This window comes from Medicago truncatula, chromosome 7 (assembly GCF_003473485.1).
Source record: "Medicago truncatula cultivar Jemalong A17 chromosome 7, MtrunA17r5.0-ANR, whole genome shotgun sequence".
In the NCBI taxonomy this organism is placed as follows: Eukaryota; Viridiplantae; Streptophyta; class Magnoliopsida; order Fabales; family Fabaceae; genus Medicago; species Medicago truncatula.
The window spans coordinates 31,771,151-31,793,319 of record NC_053048.1 but is presented as its reverse complement, the minus strand read 5'-3'; the positions used below and the strand labels follow the sequence as shown (position 1 = coordinate 31,793,319).

General features: G+C 31.9%; 3 protein-coding genes across 4 annotated transcripts; 2 read left to right on the top strand and 1 right to left on the bottom strand.

The window, feature by feature from the left end:
• The first annotated feature begins 3,606 nt into the window (after positions 1-3,606).
• Positions 3,607-9,926, top strand: LOC11407112 (protein root UVB sensitive 5). Of its 2 annotated transcripts, XM_003623248.4 has the most exons (15): positions 3,607-3,793; positions 3,914-3,973; positions 4,646-4,800; positions 5,204-5,304; positions 6,345-6,403; positions 6,552-6,598; positions 6,687-6,765; positions 6,855-6,927; positions 7,483-7,572; positions 8,032-8,091; positions 8,191-8,304; positions 8,455-8,515; positions 8,602-8,720; positions 8,826-8,918; positions 9,289-9,926. In XM_003623248.4, exons 1-15 carry the CDS (start codon positions 3,657-3,659, stop codon positions 9,517-9,519), a joined length of 1,479 nt encoding a protein of 492 aa, XP_003623296.1. In that variant the 5' UTR covers positions 3,607-3,656; the 3' UTR covers positions 9,520-9,926. The 2 variants fall into 2 exon arrangements, with proteins under 2 accessions (XP_003623296.1, XP_024625388.1); XM_024769620.2 differs by lacking the exon at positions 3,914-3,973 and having other exon boundaries at positions 9,289-9,912.
• A 4,326-nt stretch (positions 9,927-14,252) lies between these two features.
• On the top strand, positions 14,253-17,716 carry LOC11410065 (E3 ubiquitin-protein ligase AIRP2). Its single transcript, XM_003623246.4, has 6 exons — positions 14,253-14,412; positions 14,536-14,676; positions 15,730-15,880; positions 16,281-16,347; positions 16,565-16,802; positions 17,408-17,716. Exons 2-6 carry the CDS (start codon positions 14,552-14,554, stop codon positions 17,622-17,624), a joined length of 798 nt encoding a protein of 265 aa, XP_003623294.3. The 5' UTR covers positions 14,253-14,412; positions 14,536-14,551; the 3' UTR covers positions 17,625-17,716.
• A 564-nt stretch (positions 17,717-18,280) lies between these two features.
• On the bottom strand, positions 18,281-21,839 carry LOC11405962 (high mobility group B protein 1). Its single transcript, XM_003623245.4, has 8 exons — positions 21,686-21,839; positions 20,945-21,032; positions 19,604-19,726; positions 19,469-19,526; positions 19,335-19,379; positions 19,101-19,178; positions 18,936-19,016; positions 18,281-18,593 (listed from the first exon to the last, which is right to left on the bottom strand). The coding sequence occupies exons 2-8, from the start codon at positions 21,004-21,006 to the stop codon at positions 18,528-18,530; spliced, it is 513 nt and encodes a 170-aa protein (XP_003623293.1). The 5' UTR covers positions 21,007-21,032; positions 21,686-21,839; the 3' UTR covers positions 18,281-18,527.
• Positions 21,840-22,169: the final 330 nt, after the last annotated feature.

The window sequence follows — 22,169 nt, the reverse complement described above, 5'->3', positions numbered from 1 at the left end:
ACCACTTAAACTCAACCATTTCACTGATAATCTATTAAAAAGAAGTAACATCATACTTTGTCAACTTACTTGTGGATTATGGCAAACGCTAAAACTAGAAATTAAATGAAAATGGAGCTGTATTTATATGACACAAGAATCAGTCCATTGTAAAGTACCTTTCTTATTTTTGACAAAAAATAGCTATATATGGTGTTACGTGTGTACTGCGGCACTTTTCATTTAGACAAGAGATTATTTCATACGCAGCTTTAAGAAATTTTGATGGTGGCAGCTTTTTGTTTATAAGTTGTGTTTTTCGGAAAAAGTAAAAGCATAATTTATTTTAAAGAAAAGTACATTAATATTTTCCGAGGTTTCTTTAAACTACTCAAATACCTTTTAGTTTTTATACATTTCTCTTTAATTTTACTCTTTTAAGCAACCGTTTGAGATCAGCTCGTATTTGAAGAAATACTTATTTCATCACAAATCTAAATAAAATATGTTTGAACACAGTCACATAAATATACAAGATTTAAAGAAGAAAAAAAAAATATATGACTAAATTATTTTTCATTTAATTTTTTTTTTCATTTGTATGTTTGTTGTTCAAATATTTTTTATTTGAATTTAGGACTATGACATAGTTCTCCTCGTATTGGTGTATAAATAGTCAAAAAAGAACAGTTGGCGTCTATATATATAATGTTATTTTTTTGACAGAATATATAAAATGTACGTAGTTGAATAATAATTAATGGTGTGATTATTAGTCTCATCTGTTTGGTCTAAATTATTTATTCTGGCCTGTTCTATAGTCTGGCAAGTTGGTGTCAGCTCTTTGTTACAATAATGGTGGCCGAATTTAAAATTTTAAATGACGGTTTCCTTTTTGTCATAAAAAAAAAATTCCTTCGGAAATTGAAATATTTTTTTGTAAATATATTTTAGCACGAGGAAGTTTATGGTATGAATGATTAATGGTAAATTGAAACTTAAAAATCGTTTAACAACTTAATAATTATTTAGTTATAGTTCAACTCTCAAACATATCAAAATTATTAAAGTTGGATGTTGCGATATAGATTTGGATCTCGACTCCTTCATTTGGTATTTCAACTTATTTGATGAACTTGGATGTGGTGGTGACAGGGATCATTTGATATAATGAGAAAAACTTTTCTCGTATTAGGTGTTATTTTTACTCAATGCTTTATGACTTCGAGTCTTTTATTCAAAATGCATTAATATGTAATATTAGTACATGTGACTATTTTATATTTTTAAAAAGAGTTTTTCTATTCACATCCTGTATATTTCTGATTACACCCAATTTTTTTAAAAAGTTTTTGATAATATCAAAATTGTTCTTTTATATAAAAAAATTTAAAATTTTGATTTCATTCATTGTCACTCTAAAATTCCCTTCTCTTTCACCCACCAACGATCAAACAATCTTGATGTTCAATTAATCTCTATGGAAGATTAAAGAGTGAATCAAAACATCTTTCATTCATACTCGATTGCATATAAATAAGTGAATTTTTTCTTCTTTTTTAATAACGCTGGTTTCCATTTTCTTCTTCTTGTTCAACTGCAATGTACGACAGTTTCAGTTTTACATTCTTGAGGTTAACTTAATTCAGGTTAAGTAGGTTCATGTAAACTTAGTTTACATAAGCTACTTAAACTTAGTTTACATAACCTACTTAAACCGAGTTTAAGTATGTACACTTAAACTCAGTTTACATGACCTACTTAAACTAAGTTTACATGTACATACTTAAACTGATATTACGTATAATCATTGAACAAAGTTGAACTTTTAGATGTACACTTAAACTCAGTTAACATGACCTACTTAAACTGAGTTTACATGAGCTACTTAAACTAAGTTTACATGATCTACTTAAACTGAGTTTAAGTATGTACACTTAAACTTAGTTTACATGACCTACTTAAAATAAGTTTACATGTACATACTTAAACTGAGATTACGTAGAATCATTGAACAAGGTTGAACTTTTAAATGTACACTTAAACTCGGTTTATATGACCTACTTAAACTGAGTTTAACTATGTACACTTAAACTCAGTTTACATGACCTACTGAAACTAAGTTTACATGACCTACATAAACTGAAGAGAGATTTTAGGGTGTAACCAAGAAAAAAGGAAGATGCTTTTTGAAAATTAAATTTTATGGAAGGATAATTTTGTCATTTTAGGGTGCAACCAGGATTAAACAGGGTGTAATTAGAAAAACTCTTCTAGAAATTGTTAAATTTAAAAATAAAAATAAAAAACTAAATGATTTTGTTGAAATAAAATACATGAATATGGATGGAAAGAAACAATATTTTGCAAAACAATGTCTTTTTCTTCTTCTAGAAATTAATCAAGGTCTCAATTTATTCAACAGTTGAACCGATGGAGTTATCTTATTATTAGGCTGGGTTTTGTCTTTTTAATGATAAAGGGCATGTAACATTTCTCTACCCTAATAATTTTGTTGAATAAAACTTTCAAGACCAAATTAAGGAATTTAATCTCATTTGAAAGTATTGAATGCTAAAAGTTCTTTTTGACAAAAATTGAATTCCAAAGATTAAATTCGTTTTAAACTCCTTTAGAAATATTAAAAAATAAACTCTTGAAATAGACTTGACATAGAAAACAAGTGATTGTAAAAATAAAAATATAAAATATAAATTCAGAAAATAGAAAGAAATGTCATGTTCAGTTTGGTGGTACTATTGCTATAGAAGGAAATGGAAGTTGAAAGAAAAAGGATGCAGACCCCACCTAATAAAGTTTCTTTGTAAAGATGTGAATTCCACCTAAAAAATTTATGGGTTATATGGTGTGCAATCATGCGATGTTCTTTATCAATTATTAGTGCAATTTCTTGGCGATATATTACAAGGTGTATGTTTTCATGTAAACATTTACACAAAACATCAATATTTGCTGCTATATATTACCTAGAGTGGCCACAACAAAACATAAGAACTCACACGTCTCCTTCTCATGATAAAACTCAACACATTTTTCATCTTTTAAAACCAAGTATCATTGTGTTAAAGAGTTTTACATCGAGATAAAAAGATTATCTGAAAATGTGTTTATAATTAAGGCTAATCCTCACATCACAAACCGGAGACAAAATCTCTTTAAAAAGTGACAAACCTGAAGTTCGGTAATCTCAACTTCATTTCAAATATAAGAAATCATAGAAAGACGAATAAAAATTAAAATATTTGCACAAAAATCTCGCCTCTATAGATTGTAACCATAAAGTGCATTTCTTGAGCGAGAAATAAGCAATTCAGCCAAAAATTTCATGTTAAATTTAAAAATGAAAACAACTAAAATTAAATAATTAATTAGTGCATTTCGACCATCCAACACTTCTCCTCTGTGACTCTAGAGAGAGAGAACTGTGGGGGCTATATAGTGAAGGATAGGGGTGTAGAAAGCATTTTCTTTTAATTCGATCTAAAAGTGTTTCCAAAAACTAACATGGGTCAGGTCAAATCGGATAATAATATCCCGGGTCAAGTAGAGGCTCCGACCCGAATCGTGGCTCTTTCTGCATTTCAAGCTTTGGATATTGGAACTAGAAGAAGAAGAAGAAACAATGAAACTATTCAAAGCATGCTAAAAAAATTTCAATGTCTCAAACTTTTCAATTTTCATTATCTTCAACTGCATTCAATTCTTCTTCACTGAATTTGAAGAAGTTGAAGAAAGTTAAAATTCTATGTTCCTCTAAACATTCCAGTTTCAAAGATGATGATGTTAATGAAGGGTTTGTTACTAACCTCTTTGCATGTTTTAAGGGTTTATTTAAGTTAATTAAATTAAGGTTTTGAGTTTAATTTGTTTTTAACTTTTTATGTAATAATTAAGATTATCTTATTTTGTTTAGAGGTGAAGGATTATCAAGGGTTATATTGGTGGAGAGATATAGCAATGGTACTGCTAAGAGGTTTTTACTTAACTACATCATATGTTGTGTACAACACACTAATTATTACCTTATTACAAAGTAAATGAAGGTGTGTTCGACACTGACATGACACAAACACATGCGGTTACATTTCAATCACTTTCATTTGCTCAAATCGTTACCAGTGTCGTGTCTAGTGTATATATTGCATATGTATCAACTATGAATAGGATTAGTCATGGCCATGTTTACTTGTTGCTAAGGTTTTAAATTGCATTTTTCTTTTGTGTTAACCCTCGGTTCTTAGGGGAAGGGGGCCTTGGTAATTCAGAGTTCGGCTTTGAGGTAAGTATAACCCGGCCAAGAATTGTTCCACCTAGGAATCGAACTCACGTTCTCCCAAACAATTTGTCCTTTGGTGGAACTCATTAACCACTTGAGCCCAATCACTTGGTTAGATTGCATTTTCTGTCATAACTGAAATTGCGACTGAAACCTAAGTTTTTTGTGTTTCCCGCCAATGCAATTGCAGCCACATCTGCGGCAGTGACTGCAATCGCAATTTAAAACCTTTACCATTTCTTGAAATATGCTTGTAACCCACTAAACTTTTTATTATTTCCATTTGTTTTATTATTACGTAAAATTTCAGAGTGGCTGCCTTCTCTAAAACAAACTTCAACTATGACCTTTTCTCTCCCTTATGAGCAGATACATAATAGGTGATGATTCACGGTTGCGAACCATTCTTATCGAGGAGGATAGGTCTACGCAAAACAGGTTTGGGGTTTTGCATTCTCCTGATAAAAGACTATCCTGGCTTCCAGATACAGTTAAAGCTTTTATTCTACCAGCAGGCTTTCCCGGTAACTAACATACATCCTTTTATTAATTATCTAGAATATGTTATGCAGCTTTTTTTCAGTTTTCTTCTTGTTAAACTTCAAAGCCTTAGAAAATAAGATAGACATTGCCATTGCAACATGTTCCCTTTAATAGTTTCACAGTTCGTTCTTTTTTGGCATGAAATACTTTGAAACTTGATGCCACAGAAATATTATCCAACATGAGGTAAGTTTCTAATGATACAATTAAGACTGAACTAAGGGACACTTGCACAAGAGTTCAAAAGCTGAATACTAAAAGAAACGAATATTAAAAACTGCAGTCGATGTTTCACATTCACGGAGAAATGTCTAGAGCTGTAACTTCATCGATTAGATGAAGTTGGAGGGTAACCTGTTACTTATCATTCTCTATATGATGCAGGATCGGTCTCAGATGACTATTTGCAATACATGTTACTACAGTTCCCTACCAATGTAACTGGATGGATATGTCACACCATAGTCACTTCAAGTCTCCTAAAGGCATGTCATTCTTGCTTAAGCTTCTTGATTTTTTTCCCAAGAATGTTTGCATTGTGAGTATTTGATTAGTTTTTATGGTTGGTTTGTGCGCACTTGGTGCTCTTAGCAGCAAGTTTGATAATTAGTGCACAGAGTCTCATTGTGTATGTCAATGAGGCTTACGGCCAAATGTTATAAAAAAGTATCTTGATTGAATTTTCCCAAAGTACTATATTGATTTACATTAGGAAATCATCTCCTCTAGTTGTTGTATATGTTCCAATAAACTTTTTCATGGAAGGTTTTACTTGTGTTTCTATGTGATCATGCAACCTATGAAGCACATACATGGACACCAGATAGGACACTGATACGTCAACATTGATAATAATTTGAGAAAACGAAATAATTGAACGTAACTGTTAGAGAGTGCAATTAGATTTCAATGAATAATTTAGCTATTTAGTTTAAGAGCAAAATTATATTAGTTTGTCTTTCTTTTGAGTTGTTTCTAGTTGGGCCTTTTAGCTAGGTCTTTAGTCTTTAGGTTCATTAGGGTTATTACCCATTATCCTTTCTATATATAGTGTCTTTGAGACACTATGCAAATCAATAAAATGAATGAAAAGTTATTTATTTTATCTTATTTAGTTTTATTCTTCTTTACCTTTTAGGTTAGAACCCTAGCTTTATCATAGTTTGTTAGTGATAGCTTTTGCTTTCTAAAGACTAAAAACCTAGCTAAAAGGCCCAACTAGAAACAACTCAAAAGAAAGACAAACTAATATAATTTTGCTCTTAAACTAAATAACTAAATTATTCATTTAAATCTAATTGCACTCTCTAACAGTAACCACACATGTCAGTATCCGACAACAACCGGACACTTGACAGGCCCTTCAATCAGAAATGCAATGCTACATAGCATGCAACAAAGTGCTGTGCAATTCAATGTGCTCCTTCACTATGTCATCTTATGTTGAAAAATATTTTTTCTTTCACAAATGTATGGAATGATGATTGTGTTTCTGTCCTGTGTCAAAATAACCCTTCACTTGCAGGCTGTTGGTGTTGGTTCTTTCTCTGGAACCACAGCAGCTGCTTCTGCTGCTGCCATCAGGTGAATTATCAACTTCAAAATTTACTCATTTGTTTACTAATATAGCATTTTCATGCACATAGCAATATGTTAAATGCTTCTATGCAGCCACTATTTTTTATTTTGACTTTTATGTGGTTGGTTGAATGTTTTATGCTTTCATCTTTAGATGGGTCTCAAAGGACGGCATTGGAGCTGTCGGGCGCTTATTCATTGGTCTGGGAATTCATGAAGAAAACTTACGGAAGCAAATGACCGTGTGCTAAAGTTTTATTTTGTAACTCACTGTTATTAGTTTTTCCAGGTGGGCGGTTTGGAAATCTTTTCGACGATGATCCAAAACAATGGAGAATGTATGCAGACTTCATTGGCAGTGCTGGAAGGTCTGAACATGCCTTCTTGTTTTTGTATGGAAATGTGCGAATGAAATATAGCTCTAAAGAAACCCTTACCACAATGGTATCTCATGCAGCATTTTTGATCTGACAACCCCGTTATATCCCGGATATTTTCTTCCTTTGGCATCTCTTGGAAATCTTACTAAGGTAATTAACTCTATTTAAACACGTGAAACAGGACATAGTCTTTGCCAGGATACATTCTTGGTTAGTTTGTTAGTATAAAAGATGTAGCTTACTGTTAGGATTGTTATATTATGTTATCATTGTAAAGCCTTCTTAGCAAACCTTGGGGTCTGTTTGGATTGACTAATTTGAGCTTATCTACTAACATAACTACTTTTAGGGAGAGCTTGTGGAAACCACTTATGGCATGTCCATAAGCTGTGTTTAGCTAATTTCCTTAAGATTCTCTAACATAGCTTATATAAAAACAGTTCGCCTTTATTTTATCTTTTGTTATAGAAGTAGATTATACATCAGCACTTATATGATAAGCACATATGCTACAAGCGCTTAAGTTGTTTATCCAATCAGATTACTATTAAGACTTTTCTCTATAAACAACTCAAGCTTATAATACAATTTTCACATTCCGATGCAATCTTCCTTTTCTCTCTATCATTTTACAATAATGACTACGGTATATTGAAAACAAACACATATAGTTGTGTAATGTTTTTGGATTTGACATTAAAACAGGCTATAGCCAGAGGACTAAAAGATCCTTCTTCTAGAGTGATTCAAAGCCACTTTGCAATTTCAGCAAATCTGGGAGAGATAGCAGCAAAGGTAATATATACTCTCATGTTCACTTATGATCATATCTATAAAGCATCGGGAGTTTCATGATTTCATGCTTTCAAGCATCAAATATAACTCTCTCCTATCTATGAATACATTTTTATCAGGAGAAACTCTATTTGTGTTATTTCCTGTATTAATGCAATGTTGGAGGCTAATTTTAATTTCAAAATTCATGTTCACCTTATCTCGTTTTGCTTAATTTGAGCCAAAAACTGATTCAAGGCTCTTGGGTTTGATTGATTCTCTGACCCAATGGGTCACGTGTAAGTAGGAAGCTATTGATGACACAATTAGGTTAAGATTATGCAAATGGTAAGAAGCTTTGAATAATAACTCTTATTATATTCTACAATTTTTTTTTGTTTTTGACAGTATTATATTCTACATTATATACACCAGTATTCATTACAAAATTACAACAATTGTTTCATCATAATATCTCAGGAAGAAGTTTGGGAAGTTGTAGCTCAATTGGTTGGTCTTGGTTTGGGCATATTGATACTGGTAAACCACATAATTTTTCAGGATACCTTTATTTCTTATCGTGGCAGCACCATAGTACCGTTGCTTGCCATGTTACATTCTTTTAGCTTTTGACCGCAGGATACACCTGGCCTTGTAAAATCATATACTGTACTTTCATCAACTTGGTTGATTGTACGGCTTCTTCATCTTTGGCTACGCTACGAATCACTTTCAGTTCTCCAGTTTAACACGGTAAGCAAGTACTGTGTAGGCTAATGTGGAATCTAGTGCAAATAAGAAATCAAATCCACCAATCTTAATAATGATGAATCAAATCCACCGATCTTTGTTCTAATGAACTATTTGTTTTGTTATTTACCTCGTTTTAACTAATTTTTGCAGATAAATCTTAAGCGTGCTCGCACACTGGTAAAATCACATGTTTTACATTCCACTGTTCCAGGTTACATTCAGATAAATTCAGTGGTTTTCTTTGAGTTATTACTCTTCAAGGTAGTTTTTTCAATTTTTTGAATGGAATTATTTCAGGATGCATGGATTGCAACAAGGAAGAGAATATATTAGTGTGGTCACAGTTCATGAAGCCAATAATAATTTTCGGTTCACCCTTAGACAAGATGGATGGCATGGAGAGATCTCATTTTATGGTATAGGATCATTGTTGCTGCTATTATCACAGTTTTATGAAGGAAATTCATAATTATTTATTCTACATTTGGGAATTTCATAATAAGTGTCATAATGGTTTGTAGGTAGAGGCTCTTCTAAAGTTATATGCAAATGAGAAATATATTCTTGTGGTAAATCAGCAACTAGATGATTTGAAGTTTTATGTTTCTTTCAAGGTATGCCTTATTTCGCTTATGAGAATTAATCGGAAAACACCTTCTCTATTTGACCTAGATTTTATTATTATATATAAAAACCTTCCATGATCGTTACGGTTGAAGATTTTAGGATAAATGGTCGTTGATAGCTAAATAATTATTTGAGCTTATCTATAACTTGAGTACTTGTGAGACTGTTTGGGAGAACTTATGATAACAACTTATTTTGATAAGCTCTTTAGGATAGTAAAACAGTTTATAGTCTATATGGAAACAATTTGAATTTATTTTATCTTTTGTTATAGAAATAGCTTTTACATAAGCACTTATATGATCAACGATTATGATATGAATGGTTATATGATTAGTACTAGTTGACTTTATGAAGGTTGGAGCTACAAGTGTCTCGGTATTGCGAAGCATATGGCAGACATTCTGGCTTAGTGAGAATTGGGAGAGCAAGGGTAATGTTTGTGATCAACTTGCCAATAGCCTAATGGAATTGGAAAACAGGTTTGATGATTTCATTCAAAAGTTGAAAGATGCTGAATGGGATACTCAACAATTAAATTTGAAGGTTCCCAAAGAAATTTCAATTGATGATATCAATACCTCTTAAATTCTAAAATAGTGGAGATTGAAAATGCTTCATTTTTTAAAGATCCCGGGGTTTTCGAGAGTCGAACGCTAAAATGTGATCAACCAAATTATTCAATGTATTAGCAGATTAACAAGCATTGAAAGTAAAATATTTATTTTCACCTGAAGTTATTCAAAAAATTGAGACAGTATTTACAACTTATGTTATCAAATTGATTTCCTCTTTAAAAATAATTTAGTAGGTGCTTGTAGTGCTTTCTATACATGTAGGTAAATAATATGTTTCTATATTTGATAGTGTTTGGAGTTATTGTAATAACAGATCAGTGCCTTGTTTGGAAAGATTCCTTGCTAAGCTAGCTCTCACATTTTAATTTGTATCTCTATCAGAATAGAAAGATATATGCATCCACTTTCAAAGCTCAATTGTAGTGTAGTGTCATGCAAGGATAATATTTTAGCAAAGATAAAATTAATGCCATTGACTTTGGACAAATTATTAAATGAACATAATACCTCCTTGAAAATTGTTGTTTACACTTTGCACCAAGCTAAGGAAACACCATGAAATGACAAATTTAACTCCAATTTCCATCGATAGTTAACTACCGCCGGTTAAAATCCATCGGCAGTTAACTGTCGATGATGTTATATTGGTAATTTCGTGATGTTTCCTAGACCCCTTTGATGTGGGAACAACAATTTTCTACCTCATTTTATAGTTAAACGGTCCATTTAAATGAAAGGATAATTTCTTGCCACTACTATTCCATTCCAAACCTATATGATTTTCATTGCTTACATTGATTCTTTAGTTTTGTATCTTTTTATAATCTATGAAATTAAGCAACAAAGATTGAGAAGAAGCAAAGGGTGTAAAAGCAAATTAAAATTGTGTTTGAATTAGCATTTGACAAATGTGATGATTTTGAATGAATTTGATTTTATAAAACTGATTTAATTAAATATGAATTTTACATAAAGTTATCTATGTTGGATATTTTACACTAAAACATGTTTGATAAATCTAACGAAGAGTTAGATTTATTTACTTCTTGGCAAACTAAGGTTTGAAGATAAAATTAATTTTAATTCAAAGTAGCCAAATATCCACAATTTTCTTTTCCTGAAATCACAATCAATGAAAAGCAAAACCAATTTTGATGCTCTATCTGAATTAAAAAACACCAATGAAATCGATTGAAAGAGAATGGGAAATATATTATCACATGTACACGTGTGTAGGGTCTATTCATATTGTCATGTACACGTGTGAAATGAAGTGTGAAGTTATTAATAGAACGTATCTAGTATCTCTCTAGTAGTCTAATGCAAGCAACATTTAACTTCTACTAATAGGTATTCCTCATTGTTAATTAATAAGGAGGTTGGCATGTCATTATCAACAAATTAAAATTGGTTGAATCACTACTTCTTCAATTAATATATGGTAACTTTAGACTAGTATGTTAAGTAGCCTAGAACAGTGGTTAATGTAAGGCCAAGTATTATCCTAAAGAAATTGCCAACTGTCCTTGCTACAACAAATGGTATATATCAAAAGGAAGTTGTATTTTCACTAGTTAGGGTTCTTTTCTTTACCCTTTTTATTTTTTTTTTTTTTTTTTTGCTATTGAGGTTTACGTAGGAGTAAAAAGGGTATGATTTTGATTTGATAATCACTTTTAGAGACTATTTGAGATGTAACAAATTACTATTAGTGTATTTTCTCAAATAAGGAATCTGATTGTGTATAATTGGTGGACCATATTAAGAAAGTGACCTAAAAATGGTTATTCCCTCAAAAAAAGTATGTAATGACCCTAAAAAATGCATCTATAAGAAATGGTAGATGTTGGGATGCCTTTTGTATTGTGTTCTATGCTGTGTTTGCCTTCTTTTCCCTATCTCTTCAAAATGTAGAGTTGTTAGTAAGGCTAATCGAGTTTGAAACCGAAACCTCGTAATTATGTGCAAGTTTTTTGATGGTATTTACCGCTTCATTTAAGTGACTTAAAGTTAAACTATAGTAAATAAATAAAATAATATTTAAAAAATTGATTGTAGTGTAAATTGATTCAATTGAACCAATGGTTAAATCAAATTGAACCAACCTATGAACTAGTTATTCTCAACTCATTTGGTTGAAATATCTAATTTAATCCTCTTTTTAGTAGAATAATTTGATCCTTTTCTTTATAAAGAACTTAATCCAATTGTTAAAACATTGATTAAAATAATGGACTATTTGCATTATTTAATTATATATATTCTCATATCATAATGTGCTAATATTTTTATATTAATTACATTAGCTCTCATCAATTAAGATTTTTAATTGATTAGCGATCAAATTAGCTAATTAGAATAATTATATTACAATTTGGACAATTAATTAATTAATCAATATAAACTCGAATATGATCTTAGAATGACAGTTTCAAAATAATGAGAATCTTATTTAATCATCACACTTTATATAGGTCATCATCCCCAATATACCATACACAATGGGTATTACCTCATCTCTCTATAAGTCTCAATGACATTACGAGTCTCCTTGAAGAAGAATCATACGTCAATAGTGAACGTTACTCATTTTTTATATTTTTGTGTTTCAAAAATATTCTTATAATCATCGAAGATAAATATGTCATAGATCCTAAAATTGCATACATTATATACTCATTTGTTTATTTGGCTTTCGTATGATTGAATATTGATTGTAGTTATAATATGTGTATTGAACATATTATGTATTGATTATTAGGTTAATTCTAACATAAAATAGTTTTAATATTTTCTCCTCCATACATTTCTTTTGCTTCATAAAAAATATAGGAAATGGTGGTAGCTGTTTGGTTTACCGCAAGGATCAATCAAAATGTGAAATGTTTAATGTCCAATCAACCATCATTTTAAAATCCAAATGAATAAGAAATGGTAGCTTCTTGAATAACTGATTCACCACGTAACTTGCCTCTTTTGGTGTAATCGTCTGGACAAAAAAGAATAGTTACATTATTAGGATTAAATTTGCTTGGATTCCGTCATAGCATGAAAATTGATTAACTACAATTGTATTGAAGATAATAGGACATACCGACATAATACTATATTAGTGAATAATTAGTTCTTTTTACAATTATTAGTAAATAATTAGTTTTTTTTTGTTATCCGTTTTATTTTATATTAAAGGTGTGTTTGGATTGAGGGTTTAGGAGGGTTTAGGAGGGAAGAGTTTGTTTTTCTTTTTTAAATTATGGATTATATAACATGTTTTTCTAAAATAAATTAAGTGTGATTGAAGTATTATATGATCGTTTATCAAGTTAATATGTTAACTTTTTAAAAAATATTTCATAGTATCCGTAATTTAAAAATGAAAAGTAAATCATCCCCTCCTTCCCCTCCTAAATCTTCATCCGTACACACCCTTAGGATTCGTTATCGCTTTTACTATGTCTTGCTTTTAAATCCATTTTCAATTAGATAAATGTTAATCCCTAAAAATAAAATTAGATAAACCCTGAAAATACTATTTTTTGCAACATTCACTTCTAACTCTCGCTATCTTATTAAATTTTTTTAAGAAGACACAATGAGATAAATTAAACTGAAAATGTCATGGCACAACTATAAAATGAAACCAACAACAGAACAAAATCACAGATTGCATACCCCCTTGTTATAGGGATTGTTGTATACCACATTATTAGATGAAATCAATATTAATCTTATATTTTAAATGAGTCCAACATAAAATGGTAGAATCCACTTAAATTTTACTCAATAAATGAGAAAGTATTGGAAAAAAAATCTTCCAAGCACTCATTTTTAAATTAGCCTGCACTAAATTTCTTTGAGAGCATACATAACCATAGAAAATATATCTTTTTTGGATTTTCTTGTGGCTTGGCCTAATGATTAATACATAAAATGTCATCGCAGCTAAATCATTAGATTATAAAATAATTTGTTAGATATAAGGTTTAAATAGATAGGTAACCATAAATCCCTTGAGTTGTAACGAATTACTTTGAGATAAGTACCATCCCCTCACCTTAAATTTATTATATAAAAAATTATGTGTAAATCTTTATCATCAAAAAACAATGTGCAAGTTGTTTGGGCTCCAGTGGCAAGGAGCTTTTTTCAAGGACGTATCTGGAAAATACCGGGTTCGATTTCCAGGGAACAACACTTGGCCAGTGCGCGTGCCTCTACGTACAAGTCGGATTAATCGCTCATCTTTGATGGCTCGGAAACCGGTGCGAAAGCAAAAAAAAAATGCAAAAAAAGAAAAATATATACCGCTTTTTAGTCGTCAAAATAAAGACTATATTTTTTTGCAAAAGGACTAAAGTGAGTGCATTATATAGATAAATTTTCCTTTTTCTAAAAAAAAAAAAAAAGAAGATAAATTTTGCTAAGACTTAAACAAAAAAACAAAATTAAAAAAATGGGGTGTTTACATAATTTATATATTTTCCTTTCTCTAATAAAAGAAATAATATTGTTCCCAAGAGCTGAAAAAGAGTGAGAATTAGTCGTAAGTAGAAACAAATCAACATTGAAAACGGGGAAAATAGGGAAATAAATCTTGCATGAATTTTCTATTTCTATTTTGTAGGAAAAATGAGGTAGTGGTATTATAGTAATTAAATAAGAAACTCATAGCAGCATAGCATGACCATGACGTGTAATACGTGTAACTATAAAGGTACAAAATAAATGTGTTACGTGTAGTTCAAGTGAGTACACAACACAACACATTCTTTTGTTAGTTAATCTCTCTCTCTCTCTCTCTCTCTCTCTCTCTACATCTAAGAGACTGTTCTATTTTCTAGTACTTTGGTTTGGTACTAGGATGCTTTTGTGTTTGATGATCTTCCTTCACATGTAAAACGAGGTACTACTTATGCTTGTGTAACTTGTTTTTTTTTTGTTGTTGTTGGGTTCATTAATTTTCTTATATGGTAATTAATTTGGTCACTGTATTTATTTATGGCTTTTTAATTTTAATGTGCTACAGTTTTTGAGTTTTGTGAATGGGGTTTATTCTCAAAAGAAGAAAGAAGGAAATAGAAGAAAAAGGAACAATAGAGATCATGCGAAAGTCTTTCAAGGATTCTCTCAAAGCTCTTGAAGCTGATATTCAATTTGCTAATACACTGTAATTAATCATTCTTCTCATCACATTTTTTTTTTTTGTTTATGAATATTGATTTATATGATTTTTGATACTACCCAATTAGGAAATTACTTGCTTTTTAAGTAAAATGATATTTAATGATTGGTGGAACATTGTATTATAGAACTATATAATATAATTATGTTTGTGTATTGTTTATTCGATTTTGTTGGTGTCATTTTTTAATTAATTGCCTCATTGCTAAACATGATCCAAGAGACAAATGAATTATTCTGGAGGTTGAAACGATTAGAAGTACGGGAGGAGTTCGAGCGGTAAGTGGAACCCTTGATGAGTTACCTCTTAGCTAAACTCCAGATTATCAAGACCCCTTTCTCCGAGAACAGAAGGGTTAAGACAATGAAAAAATATTGTCCCCTTGATGAGTTGAAGAGGGAACTTAATTGTAGAAACGGGATTATAATAAGATAAGTTAATCTATCATCCTCTGGTTGAAGCAAAGCAGCTGGGGTGTATGTTTCTTGTGAAATATGGATCAAATCAATGGATGGGAAAGGGAATACTTTGGTGTTTTTCCATAATGTTGTAGCAGGGGCACCTCAGTTTATGGCAATTTCGACACTTTTCTTTGTAAAGATGACCCGAGTTAACCGAAGAACATCTTTTTACGTTTCTTTTGTATAATGGTCGGTGCTTTTGTACAAAACCGAATGATTTGTATTGCTTGCATTTACGCAATTCACACATTGTATTTTACACCCAATTTATCCAAGTTGGAATGTGGACCGTCTGATCTTGATAGGACAGTTCAAATTGCATTACTACGTTAAATATGTACATGATTCTCTGACTGTAATGAGTCCGGATTGCAAATCGCAAACTGAAAGACATTTCCCATTTAGCTTATATTTATTAAATGAAATTTACTTTTTTTTAATGCGGTTGTTGAAAATCATACCAGAGTACTAGTTTTCTTCAATGCTACAATATTGAAATTAAAATTTCTCTACCAAAAGTAATTTGAAAAAATTCATTGTCTTAACTAATCTCTGTGGCAAATATGTTTTGAACCAGAGCTTCGGATTGTCCAAGTGATCAGGATGGTGCCTACCTTCAAATGAGATTGTCCTACAGCCCAGCTGCACACTTCTTCCTCTTTTTGGTTCAGTGGACTGACTGTCACCTTGCCGGGGCCTTAGGATTGCTTAAAATTTTCATATACAAGGTCCTTTCCCTTCCTTGGAATGACTTTTTTGAGCTTATCTACTAGTATAAACATTTATGAGACTGTTTGGAAGAGATTATGGAAACAACTTATAACATATCCAGAAGTTGTTTTCAGCTTATTTTCACAAGTTAATCAAGATAGTTTACAAAAACAGTTTGACTTTATTTTAGCTTTTGTGTACAAATGGTTTACACATAAGCACTTATGTGAGAAGTGCTGCTTAACTATGTTGTTCATCCAAACATGGTCTTAGTATGTTAATATTTCTATCTCCTTTTCCTTTTATGAAATGTTTTCAATACGTACAATCAATTGTTATACATGATAGTGCAAAACCACGACCAACATTATTAAGTTGTCGTGCTAGGGAATGATGTACATGTTTGGTTTGTGGCAGGCATATAAGGATGGGAAGACAACCATGTCTATTCATGAAAGAAAAGCAAGTTTGAAGGAGTTCTATGGTAAGTAAGTGTTAAGTGTTACCAAGAGTCAATTTGGTAAATTTCTCAACAAGTACTTACGAAAAATAAATAGATATATTAAATGAATCTTGTAATAACTGGTTTTTTAAACAATAGTTTCTTGTATAAGTTGAATATAGCTTTCTCATATAAGTTTTTTCGAGTTTAACTTCGCAATGCAAATTTGATTACATATACAAGTCTATTTTATTAACAGGTGTGGTGTTTCCCTCTTTATTGCAACTTCACAGAGGAATCACTGATGTTGAGGATAGGAAACAAAAACTTCTGTGTGCTACTAAGTACAAGCCTAAAGAATTAGTAGACAAGGGAAAGAGCTCCGAAATTGACGTAGAGAAAGAAGAAGAAGAGTGTGATATTTGCATGGAGATTACCAGTATAGTTGTATTGCCCAATTGCAATCATTCAATGTGTATCAAATGCTACCGAGACTGGTGAGTTACTTGTGAATACCTCTTTTTTTTATGAAGATTAGTTCTAATAATAATAAGGGTAGAATGTGACTCAAAAAGTCATACTTGTTGCGATCATGAGTTAAAATAACATGAATCTGCATCTTGGAGGCCTTCTCATGCTGTAAAATGTTGCTCATTTTGTTATATTGTCAGAGGTTGATTCTTAATGAGATGTAGCATTTTGTAGCTCTCAAGAATCCTATATTGTATGAGATATAATCCAATGATGAGTTTATAAGTGGGAGACATCTCTCACCTTACACGTTGGTTTTGTAGGGTTGAGTTGGGTCCAACCCAAATTTTGAGATAGTATCAGAGCCTATCCAAGGTCTCTTGGTGGCCTCCCCCTAAAGCCAGCAGGAACAATCTTTTTAATTAGTTTGAAAGAAAACACTTGTATGCATTGTTTACATGATTCTAATTGAGGCTGAGGTTACGCTTCAAACTTCGTAATTGTGCTAAAATGCGGTGGTGCGGCCACAATTGTAGTTGCGATGTCGTTACAAAAACCATTATATTGCCTCTACAAAGTTGATGGTTTCTTCGACTTCACTAATTCGCTTTTTGTCCTTCTGTTGGTTCAGGCATGCAAGATCGGAATCCTGCCCTTTCTGTCGGGACAGTCTTAAAAGAGTAAACTCAGGTGACCTATGGATGTACATGAGCAGCAGTGAGATAGATGATCTTGCTTCAATCAACAAGGAGAATTTGAAAAGACTATTTATGTACATAGAAAAGTTGCCTCTTGTTGCTAGACCCTATATTCACATGGTATCATCACAACTTGTGGTTGCCTCTTAGTGGAAGCTCATTCAAACTTGATTATATTTGTAAATACATGTTGCATTGTCATTGCATTCCTTTAATTTATTACTCATTTCATTGGAATTCAATTAGAGAGTTCATAGTCCAAAAGTTTTTCTTCTTCATAGAAGCAAGTAACATTTCAGTCTAAACTAAAAATCCAGTTTAACTTTGACCCGCACGTTACGTGGGTTGAGATGAATTTTTATTTTGTAGTGTGGTATTTTATTTTTTATTGGCGATTATTTTACCAATATGTGAAATAAAATTGAATTGAATCTGAACTGAACTAAACAAACAAATGTGTTACATAACTTATAAGCAAATATGTTTTAAGTTTTATTTTTTGGACAAGAAAATGATGATGTTTTATATTTTAGATGAAAACTTCAATTTAAATATGATATATCCCCATTTTTAAGTTCGATCTAAAAGAGGGACCAAAATTGAGTGATTTTAATAGAGGGACTAATTCCGTGAGTAAAAATAAGGGGATCAAAACTGTAATTAAGCCTATTAACCACCGGTACTTATTTTGTAGGAGCTAAATCCTTAACAAGCAACAACTAGAGTGAGATAAAACTGCGACAAACTACTCAAACGAAGTTTGGTGCATATATAGTGTGTAGGCAGCTTCACTACATACAACTATGCCAATTCATCGATCAAAATGAAATTTATAATACTTTAGCCAACACATTTGAGGCACAATGCACAAAGGAGAATTTAAGTACAATAACCAACGACTGAGGGAAGTTCAAGTGGCTGGCAAAATATCATACCAGCAATAAGAGATAAATATTTAATCAACACAGATATCCATGAGTTGCTCTACTAGAAAATACATAAAAACCTCCCTCCACCAATGAAACATCATATTTCAAGTTATGCACACAAATCTCACTCGTCGTCTTCATCGTCATCTTCGTCCTCGTCATCCTCTTCCTCGTCATCTTGGTGGTCATCCTGTACAACAAAGAGAGATGGTAAAAAACACATTTTATGCCAAATGAAGGTTTGTTTTCATAGTTTTTCTTATTTCAAAGAAAAATATGCGGAAACAAATTGTATGCCCCTTTAAACTTTGGAACGTGTCATCTAAAGAATGAACCATATTAGGTTTTGAATTGAGCCTAATTTATTCTTGCAAAATTGGCTTGTAAGGTGAGTGGTACTTTTTTAGAGTTTGATGGACAACCATAACACCGTTGTGGGGTAGCAATCGTTATAATTATTCAAAGCGTTTTTTCTCATGATGCTAAAAGTTCATGAAAGTAAAAGAAGCAGAAGAAGAAGAATTTAGACTACCTCTCCACTTGCTTCATCTTCATTATTAACTTCAGAATTGTCCTTGTCTGATTCCTCCTCGTCATCGTCCGCTGAACTTGGCTATCAACATTAAAGAAAGTTAAGCACATAAACAAGACAATCAAAGTATAGAAACAACAAAACTAGAAACACGGGATTGCTTACCTTGTTATTATAAGCATTCATAAGCTTTTCATACTCAACTTTCCTTTTTGCAGCCTTGGCTTCATATGGAGCTTTTTCCTTTACATTCAAAATAAGAAAGTTAGAATCAGACAGAATAAATTATAAATCCATTTTTCAACAGAATAAATCCTCTTTTCAATATAATACCGTTGATATATATATATTTAAAAAAGACTCAAGTTAATCATTTGTATCAAAGATTGCAATGCTTACCGCCTTAGTCAAGGATTTCCATTTCTCTCCTCCAGCCTTTCCAACCTACAATCAAAGCAAACCAAATTTTTCAGACACGAATTAAAATAGGATACATCACGATACACAACGGCGCAATTCAACATGTAACTTACAGCTGATACAGCCTTCACATTAGGGTTCTCTGCCTTGAAAGTCTTTCTGAAATCCTCACTATAAAAGAATGGAAGATGAGTCAGAAAACTTCAAAACGGAGCTCTAACAACAGAAAGTGACAGACAGATACTAACAGGAAGACGAAGAAAGCGCTGGGAGGTCTTTTTGGTTTGTTGGGATCTTTCTTGGCCTTCTTCTCCTTCTTAGTCTTTGGCACCTTCTCAGGTTTAGCAGCAGCCTTTCTCTTTCCTACTTTTCTGTAAACAACAGATATATGTGTTCCATCAGAACATTTTCCTGTAACACTACTTCCACCGGTGGTGGAGCTTGAATAACTTTAGCGGTGCCAAAAAGCCATAGAATGAATAGAAAACTATTTCAAACAATGTTACAAATCATTAATTGGTGCAGTGGTTAATTTTGCTCGAATATTACTCTCTAGGCGAGGGGTTCAGATCTTGACCAGAACATCTTTAGAATAAAAATACAATAGAAGTTAGAAATACGAAGAAAAAAAAAAAGGTGCCTCGGCGGACTCGAACTCATAACCTCATGTTTTAAAAAACCTTTGCTTGGCACTACGCGGCTTAACAATTGTAGTTAATATGTGACGCAAAAAATATATACACATTTATTACTCTATAGGCGAAGGTTCAGATCTTGACCAGAACATTTTTTGAATAAAAATACAATAGAAATAGGAAACAAGAAAAAAGGTGCATCGGCAGACTCGAACTCGCAACCTAATGTTTTACAAAACCTTCGCTTGGCACAACGCGGCTTAACAACCTTAGTTAATATGCGAAACAAAAATATATATACACATTTATTACTCTCTAGGCGAAGGTTCAGATCTTGACCAGAACATTTTTTGAATAAAAATACAACAGAAATTAGAAATAAGAAAAAAGGTGCCTCGGCGGACTCGAACTCACAAACTCGTGTTTTGAAAAACCTTTGCATGGCACTACGCGGCTTAACAATCGTAGTTAATATGCGAAGCAAAAAATATATACACATTTATTACTCTCTAAGCGATTTATTACACATCAATACACCAGTCTTCAGATCTTGACCGGAACATTTTTTGAATAAAAATACAATAGAAATACGAAAAAAGGTGCCACGGTGGACTCCAACTCACAACCTCGTGTTTTAAAAAGCCTTTGCTTGTCACTACGCGGCTTAACAATCATAGTTAATATGCGAAGCAAAAAAATATAGACACATTTATTTCTGCTTAAAGAGAATAAACTTTTGCGGTGGCCATGGCAAACTGTCCCAAAAAATATCGGCCTCTGACTTCCACTATCAAGTATCTATAATCCAATATTGATGGCACTTTTATACATGGCTAAGTAAATCACCAGCAAACCAACACCTTTACCGACAATGACATACAAAGTCATGTGAAAAACTAAACACTCCATATCACGATATCAGTTAACATAAAATGCTATGATATAGAAACTAACCGATCATCAACTGGTTTCAAAGCATCCCTTGAAGTCTTTGCTGTTCCCTTGCCCTTTGTCATCGTCTTCGTTCTAGTATCAAGATGATCTACAGTTGAAAAACAAAAGAAATCCTTAACCACCAAAATCAATTTCACAAGCTCAAGTGTTTTGTAGTCGCAGCCAGAGGGTTTCCGACAAAAAAAAAAAGTCAATGATCACAATTTGAATCACAACACCAAAGTTTTTTTTGTCTGAGACCATACTACAACCGTCATTGAGGTCACATCAATCACATTCAATTTGACCAAACCATGACTGTGATTTAAAACCTAAGTAACAAGCATACTTCATATACAAATACAGTCACAAACTTTCAAATAAATTTCCCTTCAATTTTTCCATATCACATAATATCAAGGTAACAATCATTAATCATAAAAAGGAGTATTAATAATCATCAACAACATGAACAAATATCACATAATCCTCAATTCAGATATTTGACCAAACAATTCAGCATCTTTTCCCTTGACAATTTAACAACTTATGTTACATGTCATAAAAAAAAATAAAAACCTTAAACACAAAACAAAACAAAAAATCAAGTTTTTTAGTTATTTATTCCTCATAACTCATCAAACATCATTATTACTGTTCATATCCTAAAAAAACATCAACCTTAAACACAAAAAACAAAGAAAAAATAAAAAAGTTTCAAAAGAGATATTGAAGCAGAGGAAAAAAGAGATAAAGGGTTACCTTAAAATGGATGAAAGGTTGAAGAGAGGATCTTCAACAAGCGAAGCAGAAGAACCGAAGACACAGCAAGCAGAGAATCAAAGAGACAAAGGTTAGGAACAAAACAAAGAGGGTTACAAACAAGTACAGCCAAATATGACCGGATTAGCCGGTAATGTTTTTAGTCACTTTTGCCGCTAATGAGAGTCAACCCATATCCACAATGAGTGGATTTTACCTGCTATAGCCAGTTTTGGTTTGAGAAGATATTCTCATCAATGATTATTATTAATTACTAATTATTGGCATATACTTTTTTTGTTAGGAGAAAATAGTTTATGCCAATTAGTAATAAAAATCATTGACATATATAATTCTTTTTACCAACTTTTAACTTTTTTAACTCCACGGTTTTTAGATGAATGATGCAGCGAGTGTTTGGAAAATTCTTGAATTGTGATAAACATTTACGGCAGAGTAGAAACTTCACATTGGAGCTTCTAAA

Bases quoted from the DNA above. Each gene is read 5' to 3' on its own strand.
- LOC11405962 (XM_003623245.4), bottom strand. From the start codon at position 21,006: ATGACAAAGGGCAAGGGAACAGCAAAGACTTCAAGGGATGCTTTGAAA. The intron at 19,527-19,603 runs GTTAGTATCTGT...ATTCTTTTATAG, and splicing joins AGCGCTTTCTTCGTCTTCCT to TGAGGATTTCAGAAAGACTT. The intron at 19,179-19,334 runs GTAAGCATTGCA...TTGAATGTAAAG, and splicing joins GGAAATCCTTGACTAAGGCG to GAAAAAGCTCCATATGAAGC.
- LOC11410065 (XM_003623246.4), top strand. From the start codon at position 14,552: ATGGGGTTTATTCTCAAAAGAAGAAAGAAGGAAATAGAAGAAAAAGGA. The intron at 14,677-15,729 runs GTAATTAATCAT...GTTTTGAACCAG, and splicing joins ATTCAATTTGCTAATACACT to AGCTTCGGATTGTCCAAGTG. The intron at 16,803-17,407 runs GTGAGTTACTTG...CTGTTGGTTCAG, and splicing joins ATCAAATGCTACCGAGACTG to GCATGCAAGATCGGAATCCT.
- LOC11407112 (XM_003623248.4), top strand. From the start codon at position 3,657: ATGTCTCAAACTTTTCAATTTTCATTATCTTCAACTGCATTCAATTCT. The intron at 6,404-6,551 runs GTGAATTATCAA...TTTCATCTTTAG, and splicing joins GCTTCTGCTGCTGCCATCAG to ATGGGTCTCAAAGGACGGCA. The intron at 6,766-6,854 runs GTCTGAACATGC...TATCTCATGCAG, and splicing joins TTCATTGGCAGTGCTGGAAG to CATTTTTGATCTGACAACCC.